The following is a 16,676-nucleotide window of genomic DNA, read 5'->3' as shown; positions in this document are numbered from 1 at the left end:
ACGTGGTTGTCTGAGAGTGATGGAGACGAATATCATATTAGTGAGTACACACTGTGTAGGAAAGACAGGCAGGGCAGAAGAGAAGGAAGGGTAGTGCTATACATAAGAAATAGTCTTGAAGCCCAGGTGTGAAATCTGGACAAAGAATCGAATACCGAATCAATATGGGTCAGAATAATGGACAAAAATTCAAAAGGCATAATAATAGGAGCATGCTATAGACCGCCAAATTCAGATGCCGAGCAAAATAATGTGTTATACAATGACATTAGAAATGCATGTAGCAAAGGAGAAGCCATTCTAATGGGGGATTTCAATTTCCCCCAAATAAAATGGGAAAACCCGGTGGGGAGCACGACGGACGAAACTGAAATGGTGGAAATGACAATGTCAAGGCACCAACTAGCGGGTAGGCATGCCTTGATTTAGTCTTTTCAAATAACGAAGACAGAATAACTAAAACAGAGGTCAGAGAGCCATTGGCAAACTCAGACCACAACATGGTCTCATTCGAAGTGATTTTTAAAACCCCAAAAGTAATGACTGAAGCTAAGGTTTACAATTTTAGAAAAGCAAACTATGAAGGTATGAAACAAAGACTAACAGAAGCAGCTTGGAGTAAAATAGAGAAAACATCCATAGAAAAGGGGTGGCTGTTTTTCAAAAATGTAGTACTAGAGGCGCAAAACAATTACATCCCAAAAGTAGACAAATCTAAATCTAAAACAAAATGGCCAAAATGGTTTAACAGATCAATTAAAAAAAATATTCAGCGAAAAAAGGCACTTTACAAAGCGTTTAAAAAGGACCAAAAACAAAGCACACAAAAGGAGTACTTGGAACTGCAAACACAAGTCAAAAAGGAAGTTAGAAAGGCCAAGAGAGAGATAGAAATCAATATTGCTAAGGGGGCTAAAAACAATTCCAAAATGTTTTTCCAATATTATAACAGCAAGAGAACATTCAAAGAGGAGGTTAAATGTCTAAGAGACAAATGGCAAAATCATAGATGAAGAAAAAAAATAGCAAATATATTAAATGATTACTTTTCACAGGTTTTTACAAAGGAGGACATGGACAACATGCCCCACATGTTGACCTGTTCCTATCCAGTTTTAAATAACTTTAGCATAACAGAGGCAGAAGTGTTAAAGGGACTAGGAGCTCTTAAAATAAACAAATCCCCTGGGCCGGATGAGATCCTCCCAATAGTACTCAAAGTAATGAGAGAAGTTATTTACAAAACGCTAACCAAGATCATGCAACTCTTGACACAGGGGTTGTACCGACAGACTGGAAAATTGCAAACGTAATACCGATCCACAAAAAGGGAGACAAAACCGAACCAGGTAACTACAGACCAATAAGCCTGACTTCTATTATATGTAAACTTATGGAAACTATAATAAGATCCAAAATGGAAAATTACCTATATGGGAACAATATCCTGGGAGACAGTCAGCATGGTTTTAGGAAAGAGTATCTGGTGCAATGAGACTCAGTGGCGTGCCGTCAGGACCTTCAAGGTATTGTCTGCTGACCAGACAGTGCCAAGTAAACCGTCAGTCAAATGACATTACGTTGCCTCACTCACTTGCGTACAGTGTGCTTGCTTATACTATGAAACATACTACTCTAATTATTATTTGCTCATTTGTCGGACGCCTTTATCCAAGATGACTTACATGGTTTACTAGAGGTTTTTTAAGAGTCTAGGGGTTTCCTGAAGGGGATGTGATCAGCCAATAAGAGATCTGCATTTCACCTCCATAAGTCTAAAACAACGACCAGACGCTAGAAAAAAAAAACATTTGAGGGTATTCTCCATTTAAGTTGAAGGTCTTGAGTGAGTTTTACCAATAGGCGAGTCGAAGAATGTCCTTTTTTTTTTAGACAGGCGACCAATCAAGAGTGAGCAGAGACGGGCCAGAAATCTCCCAGGGTATTCTCTGCCTCACTTGAAGGCCCTGCTTTAGCAACCAATGGGAAAGTCAAAGCTCTGACAGCTGACCAATCATTAGTGAGCAACCCCAAAACATGAATATTCCTTGGTTAGCACTGCAGTTAAGAGGATAGCTAGATTTCACATGATATTACTTATAAATATACATTGATAAATACAAATACCTTTACAACATCTAATTATTTCAAATTTCATTTTACACTAAAATAAAAATAAAAAATGTGAGAAAAAGGAGACATCAAAGTCGATTTGGTTACAAATCCTTTTTCAAGGAGAACCTTCTCTGAAAAATTGGAGATTGTTAAGAAAGGGAGATATACACCACAGATCCCCGAGCTGACACGTGCAGGGAAAGGATATACTCAGCACTTTCAGAATTAAAATTATGAAAGGTATCTGTGGTTTACAGGTAGCTGCCACTTAAAAAAGGAGGGGGGTCGGCGGCGGGGGGGGGGGGGGGGGGGTTGTGATGACTCTGCTACCCCAGTCCATTTTGTCACGGCACGCCACTGATAGTTGCAGTGTTAGTAGCAGTGTTAGTAGCACTTCTCCCCAAAAATGGACCAAGTATGTCTGAAGAAAAAAAGAGAAAGCCTTCAATGAAGAAAACCTTGTATCTACAATTAAACATGGAGGTGGTTCGATCATGATATTGGGGTGTTTTAGCAGTTCAGGGACTGGAGGCATTCTTGTGATTGAAGATAGAATTAATGCAGCCATGTATCAAAACATTCTGCAAAGTACAATGATACCATCCGCTCGTAGGCTGATTGGCAGTTAATCTTCCAACACGACAAAGACCCAAAGCATACGACTAAGTCAACTTTGGAATTCTTGAAGAAAACTAAGATAAAAGTTCTGGAATGGCCTTCATAATCACTAGATCTCAATCTAATAGAAATGCTTTGGACTGATCGGGAAAAAGCTGTAGCCAAGCATTGTGTATCTAATCTGTCTAAGCTGAAGCAAATATGCAAAACAGAATGAGCCCAGATTTCACCATCAAGATGTAACATACTGGTTAAGAATTATCACAAATGTCTGAAACATGTAGAAAAAAAAAGAAGACACAGAAAATACTAAAGCAAGAGTGCCAATACTTTTGTTATGAACAAATACTTTAAATTAAATGTTATTTTGCTTTTTGTATTTCGCTTTTTGATTTATTAAAAAGTGGTTAACGTTTAGTTTAATCAGTTACCTTGAATTATGGTATAATTAGCATAGGGTGCCAATACTTTTGTCTACGACTGTATATCTGTTGCAGTCATTCAGTCAAGTCTGGTATTTAACCAAGGTTGTACAAATTTCAGGGTTTTGGCCAAATGACTACAAAATGTCTATAATCATTTGACCAACTACCAAAACGTTGTAGTCATTTAGTCAAATGCTTAATATATCATACTGTAAGATATAGTGCACAGTAAGTTATGAATTTAACAATAGAAAAAAAACATAAGTTTCTGTATCACTAAGGGAACGAAAGAATGAAAAATGCATAAAATAACCCTGTATAATTAACTATATTTTTGACATTAAAGCAAAAAGAACAAATACTATTGTTGAATCAGGGGACAGGCAACATACATTTCAGGCACTTAAAATCTAGTAATTGTTCTGTGCTACATTGTGCTTGTCTTTCAGTCTTCCTCCCTCTGAGAAAAAAATACACACATACATATATAGATAAATAAATACTCAATACCATAGATCCCCACACCTTATCACTCTATATATTACAGCTGTAAAGTAAGTAAACAGACATTTAATAGCTGTCATGTATATCACTATAATGTATACCATTTTACAGTTTTACCCTTTGTTGTAATGAATATGATCTAAATTAGGTAGAAAGTGGGTATGTATACAGTATAGTGCATCAATAACTGATTTAATGCTGATATACCCTTGACTACTTCATTACCTCATTGCCAGCTTGTACCATTTTAAATGCCTATGTTTAGACTGCAAACCGTCTATAATGTAATTACAGACAAATTACAAGTGTTGTGTAGTTAGCCTCCAAGTGACTGGATTTCTTTGTTGGCCTTGCAAATAAAAGCGAGGTGTTGTCCATGCCATGCAGAGTCGCAAAGCGCACAATTTCCAGAAGACAAACAGGTACTGCTTGAACTTGTGATACTGTGACTAAGCACCAGACTCGCCAATAGTGTATTACATCAATGACTAAGTAATAAAATAGTATTCATTCTAATAACAATACAAATCCACTGGATTGCTTGTTTAAACAGAAGGCCAGGTTTGTGTTATCCTCATTTTCACATACAGTAAGAAAATGATAATAAATTAAATCAAGTAGAAACCCTCTATACAAAAGGCATGATGGGTGCTTGTGTGATGGTTGTGTGTAATTGAATTAACTAAATGTGTCTCAATTGTAATAATCTAGATGGAGAGTGAGGTACTCTATACAAATGATGGCTCTTCCATTTTGATGATCATCTTGCCTTGGGCTCTGAGCCTAATTAGCACCAGAGAGTCATTCGTACCTAGCCTTCCTCCACATAATCCCTTGATTCACCCTTGGTTTATTGAGACAGTAATTACAGCAATGGACTAGGCTAACAGCACAGTTACTTTATGCCCTGTTGGAATTGGTAGAGAAATACCTTTGGTGGGAAACAATTGCATTGTGTAAAACAGATTAAATAAAAATTGGGCTATTAAATTGGTGCTGGTTGTAATTTCCCTGGGGTAGTTTATTCATTAGCATTAAATGCAATAAAAATGTCCCAAATACTTTTCAAGCCAGTCTCCTCCCTATGCATAGCAGGATATACTCTCAACAGTGGGTTACATTTAGGCAAAACGGGTTTGTGAGACCTTAAAGGGATATTATATATTACAGTAGCTACATTTTAATATTTAATTTCTTAGGAGTTTAATATCATATAATGTGTGTTCCCCATTTCTCTTGTTGTTTCTGCTTAGGCAGTTAGACTAGCTACAGTACCAGTCTTACTAGCTTTCAACCACTAAAAATGAGGTGTTCAGCTGCCCTTTCTGAAACTGTGGCAACTGTGAATTAAATGGAAAAATCTCAAAAACAAAATCCCAGATTCATTCAGTACAGCTGCACAGCCTAGCGCATTTTTCTATCTAGAAATTCAAAGATTGAAAAAGGATGTTTTTGCTGGAATAAGCATGGTAAATAACAATCTAAGCAGAATCGACAGTGGAGAATTATAGAGAACATTCACAGGCCATTGAACACGCAAGATATTATTAAGGAAATGTACCCATTTTTTTAATGCTTGATATATGTCCCGCTCTTTGAAATGCACAGGGATTAATCTCTAACAGTCTGACAGCTGCTATTAGCAATGATTGTTATTAATAAATAATAATGAAAGAAAAAACAGAAAGCATGACACTAACTGCATTTGATAAAAGTCTCCTTAGTAATCAGCTTTCAGCCTAACGTTTTAAATGATAGTAAGGCCTGGTCACTTTCAGTTTAAATCTACATTCGAGTCTACTTCCTAAAATAAATGCAGACCAATTATATCTATTACTGTACTTTACTTACAGGAATGCTTCAGAAGCTTGCTTTTAAAATGCATTACTCTAAAAAGACGGTTTTCCTAGCTTTCTAAATACAATGTCTGGAAAACTGCCAACATTGTGTTTCTATGTATTTATTATAAAATGCATTCTGCAGCATTGTGTTTCATATTTTTCTAACGATTTAGATCTTTGTTCTACAACTAACTTTGGCCATACCAAGCTATGCACTACACACTTATTTCTACGATATACATCCAACTTAATCCTCAAACTAGATCTAGTTGATCATCTGACATACAACAAATGTGTTTCTTATTCAGAACTTTTTCCTCCTCTGTGAAATGTGCTCCACTTTTGTTCAAGGGAAATAAAATCCCCACTTAACTCCACATAATTACGTTTTTGGGGCATAAATATATAACTGACGAGTGACAGAAATGTTATGGTATGCAACAGTTCTGTCTTTCTGTGCCTTTCACAAACAAAAATGAAGTGATTTTTGCTTTAGAGATAAAATAATGTATAAGTGTTGGTAATTCTGATAAACTTTGTTGACTAAAGTTATTTCCCATGTACAAAAGGTAGCTTTAACAGGTGCTGATAGGGGGAATGTGAAAGAAATCAGTTAAACCATTAATATAGTATGGTTCTCTGTACCTGACTTCATTATTACCAAACGTGCCACAGACACTGATGTTGTATTTATCCATCAACCACCCATTTCAGACAACCCGCTAGCAGAAACTGGCAGCAGTCAAAGTTCAACAACAAATATCACGTCAGCATCAAAGTTGACATCAACATCTAACCTTTACAAACATGGGGGTTTAACCTGAGTCTCTTAGCTTCACCTAACTAATTTTTTCCACATGGCTATGCTTTGCAACATCCTAAGTGGTGGACAAGCGGTATTACAATAAAGGACCTATATGTGTTAAAACCCTAGTCCTTATCGTAGTCCTCTCTCCATCTCTGACCAAAATCTACTCTTGGATCAAATATTTTATAATGTTAGTAACAGAAGGATCTAAAAGTAACCCTAATTAATCAATCACAGTGCTTGTAACCCAAGATGAACAGCATTCCCTTTGCTTTTTGTTTTAGAATACAGTAGCAGCATTTACTGAAGTCTATTTCCTTAAAGTATTTGTTTGTACATTTTACACATGGAATAACCAAAGGGGGAAGAAACAACTATAAATATGTTCTCACTTTGGTTATCACGTGATGCTTTAATGTTACACTTTATTTATTTTTTCCAGCAATTATTCTCTCTATTTTATAAATGCCACTCTACAGTTAGGATATGGTGTAAAATTTGGTTATGTTCAAACATTTTCAGTCTTTCGACCATGTTAGTTTACATGATGTCATACAACTGTACTTATATCATCTGCTTCATCTGGCTTTATCTGCTTGCTTGGAAGTGACTTCAAATATTCAAGGTGCCTCCTTGTGTCTTCCTGGTTTTGTCGTACATAATACACCACATAAGAAATCACCATGGTGAACCAGCCAAACATGGTAACCAACATGGCGTAATCTGTAGTCTTTTTCGGCAGATTGCAGAGGTCGGCATCAGCTTTTAGAAATGGTCTCCCAGCATGCTCCTCAAGTACAGAGGTCTTGCAGATGACACTGTTGGCGGGCTCGTGGTTGGACACCATGCTTTTCAAAACCTGCTGAAGGGTGCAGTCACAATGCCATGGATTGTTGCCGATCTGGGCTTTTGCCTTCAGGTTGCTGAAAGCATTCTTATGCACTGTTTTAATCTGATTGTCAGAAAGGTCGAGCGTCTGCAAGGTTCCTGCCACGCCTTTGAAAGCGCGCTCGTCCACAAACCCAATGATGTTTTTGGACAAGTTAAGCACCTTGAGCTGGTGCAGGTCCTTGAAGATTTCATTGGGGATGGAGGTTATCTGGTTGGAGTCCAGGTAGAGGAGAGAAGTGTCAGGTGGGAGATCCTTGGGAATCTCTTTGAGGTTCGCATTGCTACAGCTGACATTTAATCCACCAGCGTGGGAACACAGACAACCCTTTGGGCACATACTGGCAGAATGAAAGCACAGTATCATGAGGACAAAACTCTGTAACAGCAGACACATGGAGAGGGAACGAATTAACCACAGGTCCACCAGATTCATGCTGGGCTGTCGGCATAATCACATGGCCTCCTCGCCTAGAATACCCAACAGTAGTGTCAATAACCACTTTTCAGAGCTTGGACCTTACTGTCTCAACCAGCCCGAAGAGAGGGTGGCATAATAAGTTTATTTCATTTTGGATCCACATTGGTGCAATCTAGTCTGTAAAAAAAAAAAAGGTTTGTTAAAAGGTTGTTTTAATACATGGTATGGTATAATTTGTATAACAGAAATACAGAAAGTATACACCAAACACAGTCAATTTCCATTTATGTTATTCCTTTTCTTCTCTACCAGTATTAAGGCACAGGAGAGCCATTATATGTTTTCTGGAATCCCTTTGTTTGTAAAGCTGCAGCAGCAGCAGCAATGAAATTGGTTTTACGGATCAAAATAGCAGAAAGAACAGGCAGTTCTTTCTTGGAGGAGAGTTTGGTGTCTCTTTGCCACCTTTAAAACCATTATATTGTACTGATAAACATCCTTCTGGTGGTTAAAAGTAATCTCATGTCTGGACTAGTGTTGATAAAGAAGTTATATTGGCATTTTACTGTCATCCTACAGGGTACACTGACACTTTCCTGTGATTGCAAATGTACTTAGAGTAGCTGATGCACATTATTGACTGAAGACTTTAATAAAGAGGAACCTTTATTGTAAGGGTCCCTTACACAACTCTACCCTGGTATATCTGCACTGTAATTCTGTAGTATACAGCATGTTTTACCATAGTCCCCAGCGATTCACCATCCTTGCTTTACTCTTAATAATCTTATCACAGAGAGAGAGAGAGGGGGGGGGGGGGGGGGGGGATAGGAAAGAAAGACAGCAGCCGGTCGCCCGTTCATCCAAGAGGTTTAAATACTGTATACTGAAATTCAGCTACTGGCACGACACAGTATGTGGAGTAGGTGGCTTATCTGGGTATTTAATGTTCTGAACAACAACTCATCTCTATGCTGCTGCAATTTAATTTTAGGATTAGAGATTAAAGAAGATGTTATGGAACATGTGCTCTTCTAAGTAAACAAGGAGAACAATTTAATTAAGCTGGTGTTGCAGATATGGTTACATGAAACAAAAAATGATATTGCACTTCCCTTTAAGGTATGTAAAATGCCAATTTTTAGTTAAGATCCTAAGGGATCTGTCTTCTGAAGTACATTAGGATTTGAACCCAGAGCCGTGGGTTTATAAAGCAGACACATTACCACTGCACCAAGGTTGATGTATTTTCATAATACACAAAGTTCTACCTATTATAAAAGTAATGTATTTCAAAGACAATATTGCCCAGGAGCAGGAGATCTGCCTCAGAATAAGATCACCCCTGCGTGATGCCGGTTTGCACTTTAATCAAATCTGCCCCAGAGGCACAACTGTCTTGGAGGCACAACTGAATTACAAAAAACAATTACTGCTACTGTAAACTCATGTAGTTTATAAAGATGTATAAACCAAAAAAAGGTGATTTGATGTGTTTTTTTGTAAGAGAAAAAAGTAATGTTGCTGTATAGTTTGTAGTAGATTTTTTTTTAGCTATAAATGTTTATGCTTTTTGGTCTTATGTCCATGTGAAAATCCACAAACCCCATCTTGGAAAAGAGTGCCACAGTTTTATGTTTTAGTAACTAACTGAAGTGAGTTGTAAAAGATTAATTAAATATCTGAGATTCTTATTGATTATGCCTTAGACCATTAGCTTGAAAACAACATATTACATAAAACTCTAGTTCATTATATAGTACTGCTAAGTGAAAAGCATTTCAAGTAATTCATCATCATGCCTACAATTCCAATAAACATGCACAGAGTAACTAAAAGGACAACCGGTCCCAAACCACAGAGTTATACAGCACCAAAAAAGCAATACATTATTTTAATGTATACAACCACATTTGTTAAGATTTTTGAAAATGCAATATAATTCACTAATGCAGAATTACAGTCCCTTGAATAAAAGCAGCACTAATAGAATTTTTAAAAAAGGTATTCAATGTTGCTTAATTTGGCAGTCCATTGTTCAGATCAACTAATCTAGTCAACTACTGAGAAATTATGTAAGAAAAATGTTAGGTCCTTGTTCACACCTACAGCTATGGCCAAAAGTTTTGCATCACCTAGAATTTTAGGATTGAGATATAAATATAAAAAATATATATACAGTATGAACATAATTTAGATCTTTTATTTAACATTGTGTTATCAAAGAAACTACAAAAGATATTGCAAAGGTCTACCGGAAGCCGTAACAGTAGTACAGTATTTCATGTTACATTTCAAAGCGTCACATTTTAATTTTTAATTTTTGTCAGTTTTTCGTCAAGTATATGGAAAACTACAATGCGGTATGTCATTCGACAAAACATTATTTAGCAGGTTCCATTCGATTATGAAGCAACATTAGTTAATTCTATAGGGTGATGCAACATTTTTGGCCATAGCTATAGGTTTAAAAAGTAAGTAGCTGGGTTACAAAAAATATAGCGTTATACTTCCCCACGTGTTGCTACAACTGTTTAAATAACATACCTGTAATTTATATTTTCATTGTTAGCATCCCGACAACTTAAGAACATAAGAACGTTTACAAACGAGAGGAGGCCATTCGGCCCATCTTGCTCGTTTGGTTGTTAGTAACGGAGGCTGTGTGGTCCAGTGGTTAAAGAAAAGGGCTTATAACCAGGAGGTCCCCGGTTCAAATCCCACCTCAGCCACTGACTCATTGTGTGACCCTGAGCAAGTCACTTAACCTCCTTGTGCTCCGTCTTTCGGATGAGACGTAATTGTAAGTGACTCTGCAGCTGATGCATAGTTCACACACCCTAGTCTCTGTAAGTCGCCTTGGATAAAGGTGTCTGCTAAATAAACAAATAATAATAATAACTTATTGATCCCAGAATCTCATCAAGCAGCTTCTTGAAGGATCCCAGCGTGTCAGTTTCAAAAACATTACTGGGGAGTTGAAGGAACTTTTTACACTTATAACTTTAAAGTCTGTTTCAAAGCTCTTTTCAAAATGTCTGCTCTAGTGCACTTGGGTTTGAGATCTTTCCTCTAAATCACTGCAGGAAGATTACGCGATTACAAAAAAAAAAAAAAGAAAAAACATAACAAGTGCTCTAACTTTTCTGTTCCGTACCACATCACGGATCGTTATTGCTGTGTTACCTGTATGTAGGGTTGCCACCTGTTCTGGTTTTGCTTGGATTGTTCTCTTTTTGAGGCCACTGTCCTGGGAAATCTGTAAGATTTCCCGGGACATTTGTCATCAAAGTATATGAGTTTTATTTTTTTGTTGTATGACTCTGGTGTCCTGGTTTTTTGTAAATCAGAGGTGGGAACCCTGCCTATATAACAATGTGGGCAACAATCCTTACACTATCAGTGCACTAGAGTGGCCATTTTGAAAAGAGCCAGACTTTAAAGTGTAAAAAGTTGTCAGGATATTAACAATGAAAATAAATTACATTACAGGTATGTTATTTAAACAGATGTAGCAACACATGGGGACGTGTAACGCAATATTTTTCTGAGCCCCGCTATTTACTCTTTAAATAACTTTTAGACACTGTAGGAAACGGAGACTATTTAAAACAATCCTGAAAAATAGTGCATCTGTGAATTAACATGTCTAAAATAGTTGGTACAGCAAAGTGTCTTGTTTAATTAGTGCTTTGACAGGAATAATTTATAATGTACAGCGCTGTTCAGAAAAAAAAAGGCAAACAGAAAGTTACTGTAGGACTAGCTAATCACAGTATCCATGCACGGCCACTAAAATATGAAATCATCATTTAGGGGCGAGTATGACAAAAAAAAATAACAACACAAAGCTGTGCAAACAAGCTTTTTGATCCATGATCACAGTGATCATCATTGCCAGCAGCATACATTTCCTCCATTTCCCCATCTCCTGCTGACTGATTTTGGTGTGAGCAGGTATTGAAAGGAATGGAAAACAGAAACGGATGGCTAATAGTGCCAAAATTAAAGCAGAATGCAAATAGCATTTGGTACCTACATGCCAATCAATGGAATAAAATGGTTAAGTAATACTTTAGTGTGTGGCGTTTGCCTACAAGACTGACCATGATTGGTATGTATAGAGTTTGTTGTATTTTAATATAAAATAAACTTGATTATACTGCATTTGTATTTTTAGCAGTATTAGCAATAAAAGTATGTCTCTGCAAGCGTACGTGATTTTTTTTTTTTATCCCACGATATTGCGATATGGAAATTATTATCGATATCGAACGATATCAATATCTTATCAAAATATTGATATTGGTGCCCATCACTAGCTTAAAGATTAACAACAATTGCCATTGCCAATGTAAAGTAGCATAAGCCAACATTTTAAAGCTTGGATATTGTCCCCTCCAGAATGATATGAATTCCCTTCAAGGAATAATAATTCCAGTTATGTGTCTGGGATCCTCATCATGTTGGAATTGCACTGGGTAGATCATGTGATCATTTCAGATATTTTACTGCTCCTTTAATCTGTTAATATTGGCCATAACTGGCCAATTATATGGCACTGGCAACTAAAGAAATTCGCAATGAAATCACTTTTCTTTATTTTAACCATTTATTTTAAAGAGGCAAGAAACGATAAAAAGGGAAAACATGTTATTTTGGTATTCAGCACTGTTATAAATAGTACTATTTCCATTTGAAATACACTTTGATGTCCTTGGGTCTTTATATTTAAACATATACAAGAAGACTTCTTTAATTGCCATTTAATATTTTAAAAAATGAGAATATAGCCAATCCAATTACAGTCATTGTTGCCTAGTAACTAGCACGTCTATGTTAGCTAAATTCTTGCTGATGGATACAGGCTTGCACTGCTAGGGTCTTTTTATTGAAAAGGCCAGCTGTTAACAACCCTGATTTAGATAGCACATGATCCCATGATAAACGTTTCAGACATGATCACAATAAACAGGCATGCCAAAAAGAAAACCAACCCTTTATTATGGGAAATAGAATGTTTTAACATTAGGGGTGCAGAATCCAGACTCACATTTATTTAACCCAAGATTTTTTCAGTAATACTGAATTGTGGTTTGTCACACTTGTACTTTGCTTGAACAAAAGTTATTGTATTTTTTGCTCTTATTGTATTACTTGTATTGTAACACTTAATGTATTTGCTTACGATTGTAAGTCGCCCTGGATAAGGGCGTCTGCTAAGAAATAAATAATAATATTAATAATAATAATAATAATACTAATGTTTGGTGTTTTATATTTGTACCCTTTGGAGGTTTATTTTAGGTACATAATACTACATTCATCCAAATATAATACAGAGAAGTCAACCCATATATGGACATGCACATACAGTACAACTGCAGGTTATACAGGTCAGATCACTGGAATCTAAATGATTTCTATTTTAATACAATTTACAACTTGTAGTATGCATTACCAGTCAGGGAAAATAATCTAAACAGCAACAGATATATACAGTACATAGAAGAACAAACACGCTTTATAGAATGGCATAATATCATAGCGTAGAAAGCTTAGCTGTTATGAACAATAAATGAATATGGCAAAGAATTTAAAAATAAACAATTAATTTTATTTTTTATTTATATGCATTTGGTATGGAAAAATATGCCTTGTTTTATGCCCTATGGTAATTACCTGATATGTGTTTTTTGTGAACAAAAATTAAACAATTCCATAACCAGCATCATTTCTATTCGTTTTTGTATAGGTCCTCCATATTTATTTTGTTTACATTAGCCTGCAAATCTAAAAAGAATTCTGAAATATGACACAGCAAGGGCTAATTTTTATTACACTGCCTTGACTTTACATCAATATTCACCAAACTTGTATCATTCCTAGCCTCCTGTAGACGTTTCGGGTGGCATTTGCTATTGTCCGATTAACCTTTGATTTGATATGGATATTTTTAACCTGTACACTGTACATGCACTCATTCAATTTCTTACCTCAAGCATAATGGAAAGTGGTCAGAAGTTAGTCAAGTTATGTAGGAGTCTACAGTAAACTTATTGTTTATTATACAGGCATAAAAGACTACTTACCAAAAGTGAAAAGACAAGGACATTATTATAACCGGCCTAAGGCAATTGTTATAATCATTTTTTAAACAATGTAAAAATGTTATTAATGGTTCTAAAGTAAAAGTGAAACTCATCATTCACTTTGATATTTTGAATGGGTTGTCTGCTTTGTTTGAAATCTTCATGGTTGTCTGTTTTGTTGAAATCTTCATGGCAGGTGATCATTATATTATTATTATTATTATTATTATTATTATTATTATTATTATTATTATTATTATTAACCCTGCAGGGGTGTGCAATTTTTGAAAAAACGCTTGTCCTTCTTAAAAATCTAGTTGCCCCCTCCCTGTTGCACAAAACACACACAAAAATGTAGAATATAACTTGGAGGATTTTGGTTTTATTTAACAGTGAACACAATCAATCAATTAGTGATTAACAGGGGCGGATCTAGTCTTGTAGCTTGACGGGTTCACTAAATTCTTCAAGATACACAAAAGGTTCCCTGTGACCCCACCTCACCTCAACAAATTTATAACATACTTTAAAGAAATGTTCCTTTCAGTGCAGTTTGGAAAACATTAGTAAATTTAAGTAACATACTAAGAGTACAAATATAATAAGCAATACTTGGGAGTTATTCAAATATAAAAATATCCCACTTTTTATAAGCTGAATCCAACTCCTGATGTGCAGGTGTTTTAGTTTGTTGCATCACAGATACGGAATCATTGCCAACTATTACTGCTGCTTTGTGGAATTCAGAATTTTCTTGACCTTCTTTCAGTTTTGTAACTGCTGACTCCCAGATTTTTAAAGGACTTGTGTATAACCTGTCAAGTTTCTCTGCATTTTGTACTATTTTTATACTAAAATGCACGCAATATTTTCAGTAGATTCCCATCAAATTCTGCAAAGACAAAATGTTTTTCTTTTGTTTATTTCTTATATGCTTTTTTTCTAAACAGTGTACAATATTTTGCAGCTATTCATCCAACATCTTGTTCCATGATGGCTAACTGGAACACTGCTGCAGCAGGAGGATCCTGGTTTCATACCCTGAGGGCAACATTCTTTCCCTGCACTACTCTCACTGAAAAATAAATACATTAATGAATTAATACATAAACACATTGCCATGAGATTTACAGTCTGTATTTTATTTTTTAAAAATAATAAAATATTGTACAGATAATCTAATATATTATTATCATTTCATTTCTATCATTATAAACATATTTGTCAATCTTCATGTTTTAATAGTTTCACAAATCTATGGATTGTGCATGTCCAATAAATAACTAAGATCGCTTCTGTTCAAATCTAGTTGAAAAAAGTCATTTTTTAAATATAGCGTTTATATTTTAAAAAAATATATGAAAATATGGTAAATAGCAAACTATGTTAGCAACACTAAAATCGAAAGACATTTTTGCTGGGAAAGTTTGTCTTGAACAGTAAACTTCGCATTTGTTTTTTACACATCCAAACAAGTGCACGCTAGACCACTAGATTGCTGCATTTCAATGCTACCTTCTTGTATTAAGAAAGCAGTATCACTTATTTGCTAATTTACAAAAAAAACATAAATAATACCTGCTGCCATTTCTGGGTTTCTTTATAACCAATAGAAGATCAGCGTCTTCCACAGCTAGCCAATCAAAAGGTATGTGTTTCCCTTTTGACTTTTTTTAAGATCCAAAATCATCCATCATATGAAGTATGCAACACTAGCGAGGGACAATGCAGTGAGACATTTATTTATTTATTTATTTATTCTGAGTATTGTTGGTGTGCATACACATTAAACACATTTCCTTTGACTGTTAGGCAACATTTTTATCCGATTGTTGCTCCACTTAATTTATATAAAAATTCCACACCTATGAATATAATGCATCTACATTTAAACTGTCACATGGACAGAATCAGTTCTATAAATAAAGCACAGTATATAGTATATCTAATGTTAAGTACATACTCCTAAAATACAGTGGCGTGCCATCAGGACATTCAAGGTATTCTCTGCTGACCAGACAGTGCAAGTAAACCGTCAGTCAAATGACATTACATTGCCTCACTCACTTGCGTACACTGTGCTTGCTTATACTATGAAACATACTACTCTAATTATTATTTGTTAATTTGTCTGATGCCTTTATCCAAGATGACTTACAGGGTTTACTAGAGGTTTTTTAAGAGTCTAGGGGTTTCCTGAAGGGGATGTGATCAGCCAATAAGAGATCTGCAGTTCCCCCGCATAAGTCTAAAACAACGACCAGACGCTAGAAAAAAAACAGTTATGGGTATTCTCCGTTTAAGTTGAAGGTCTTTGAGTGAGTTTTACCAATAGGCGAGTCGAAGAATATCCTTTTTTTTAGACAGGCGACCAATCAGGAGTGAGCAGAGGGGGGCCATAAATCTCCCAGGGTATTCTCTGCCTCACTTGAAGGCTCTGCTTTAGCAACCAATGGGAAAGTCAAAGCTCTGACAGCTGAGCAACATCAAAACATGAATATTCCTTGGTTAGCACTGCAGTTAGGAGGATAGCTGGATTTCGCACGATATTGCTTATAAATATACATTGATAAATACTAATACCTTTACAACATCTAATTATTTCAAATTTTATTTTACACTAAAATAAAAATAAAAATGTTTAAACGGAGACATCATAGTCGATTTGGTTATGTATCCTTTTTCAAGGAGAACTTTCTCTGAAAAACTGGAGATTGTAAAAAAAAGGGAGATATACACCACAGACCCCCGAGCTGACACAATCCATTTTGTCATGGCACGCCACTGCTAAAATATAAATTATACATTTAATGTGCCTGTTTAACTATCTGTCACTCACTACATGGTGAACATAACTGCACTGACTTTGGGACTATAACTTTCACTTACTGTGCACTTATTACTGGATTTTGAGTAGCCATCAAACATGAGCGAAAGAATTATATTCAACAAGAGCGGTTTATT

General features: G+C 35.7%; 1 protein-coding gene across 1 annotated transcript in view; it reads right to left on the bottom strand.

The window, feature by feature from the left end:
• Positions 1-2,432: 2,432 nt before the first annotated feature.
• LOC117435368 (leucine-rich repeat-containing protein 3B-like) overlaps positions 2,433-16,676 on the bottom strand; it is a 42,868-nt gene continuing 28,624 nt past the window's right edge. Inside the window, exon 2 of the mRNA XM_034058463.3 lies at positions 2,433-7,797. Coding sequence (XP_033914354.1) covers positions 6,862-7,635 — 774 coding nt within the window. The 5' untranslated portion in view covers positions 7,636-7,797 and the 3' untranslated portion in view covers positions 2,433-6,861. The remainder of the gene's footprint in view (positions 7,798-16,676) is intronic.

This window comes from Acipenser ruthenus, chromosome 3 (assembly GCF_902713425.1).
Source record: "Acipenser ruthenus chromosome 3, fAciRut3.2 maternal haplotype, whole genome shotgun sequence".
In the NCBI taxonomy this organism is placed as follows: domain Eukaryota; kingdom Metazoa; phylum Chordata; class Actinopteri; order Acipenseriformes; family Acipenseridae; genus Acipenser; species Acipenser ruthenus.
Note: the sequence above shows the minus strand (reverse complement) of the source record. Positions and strands in the feature narration are given on the sequence as shown.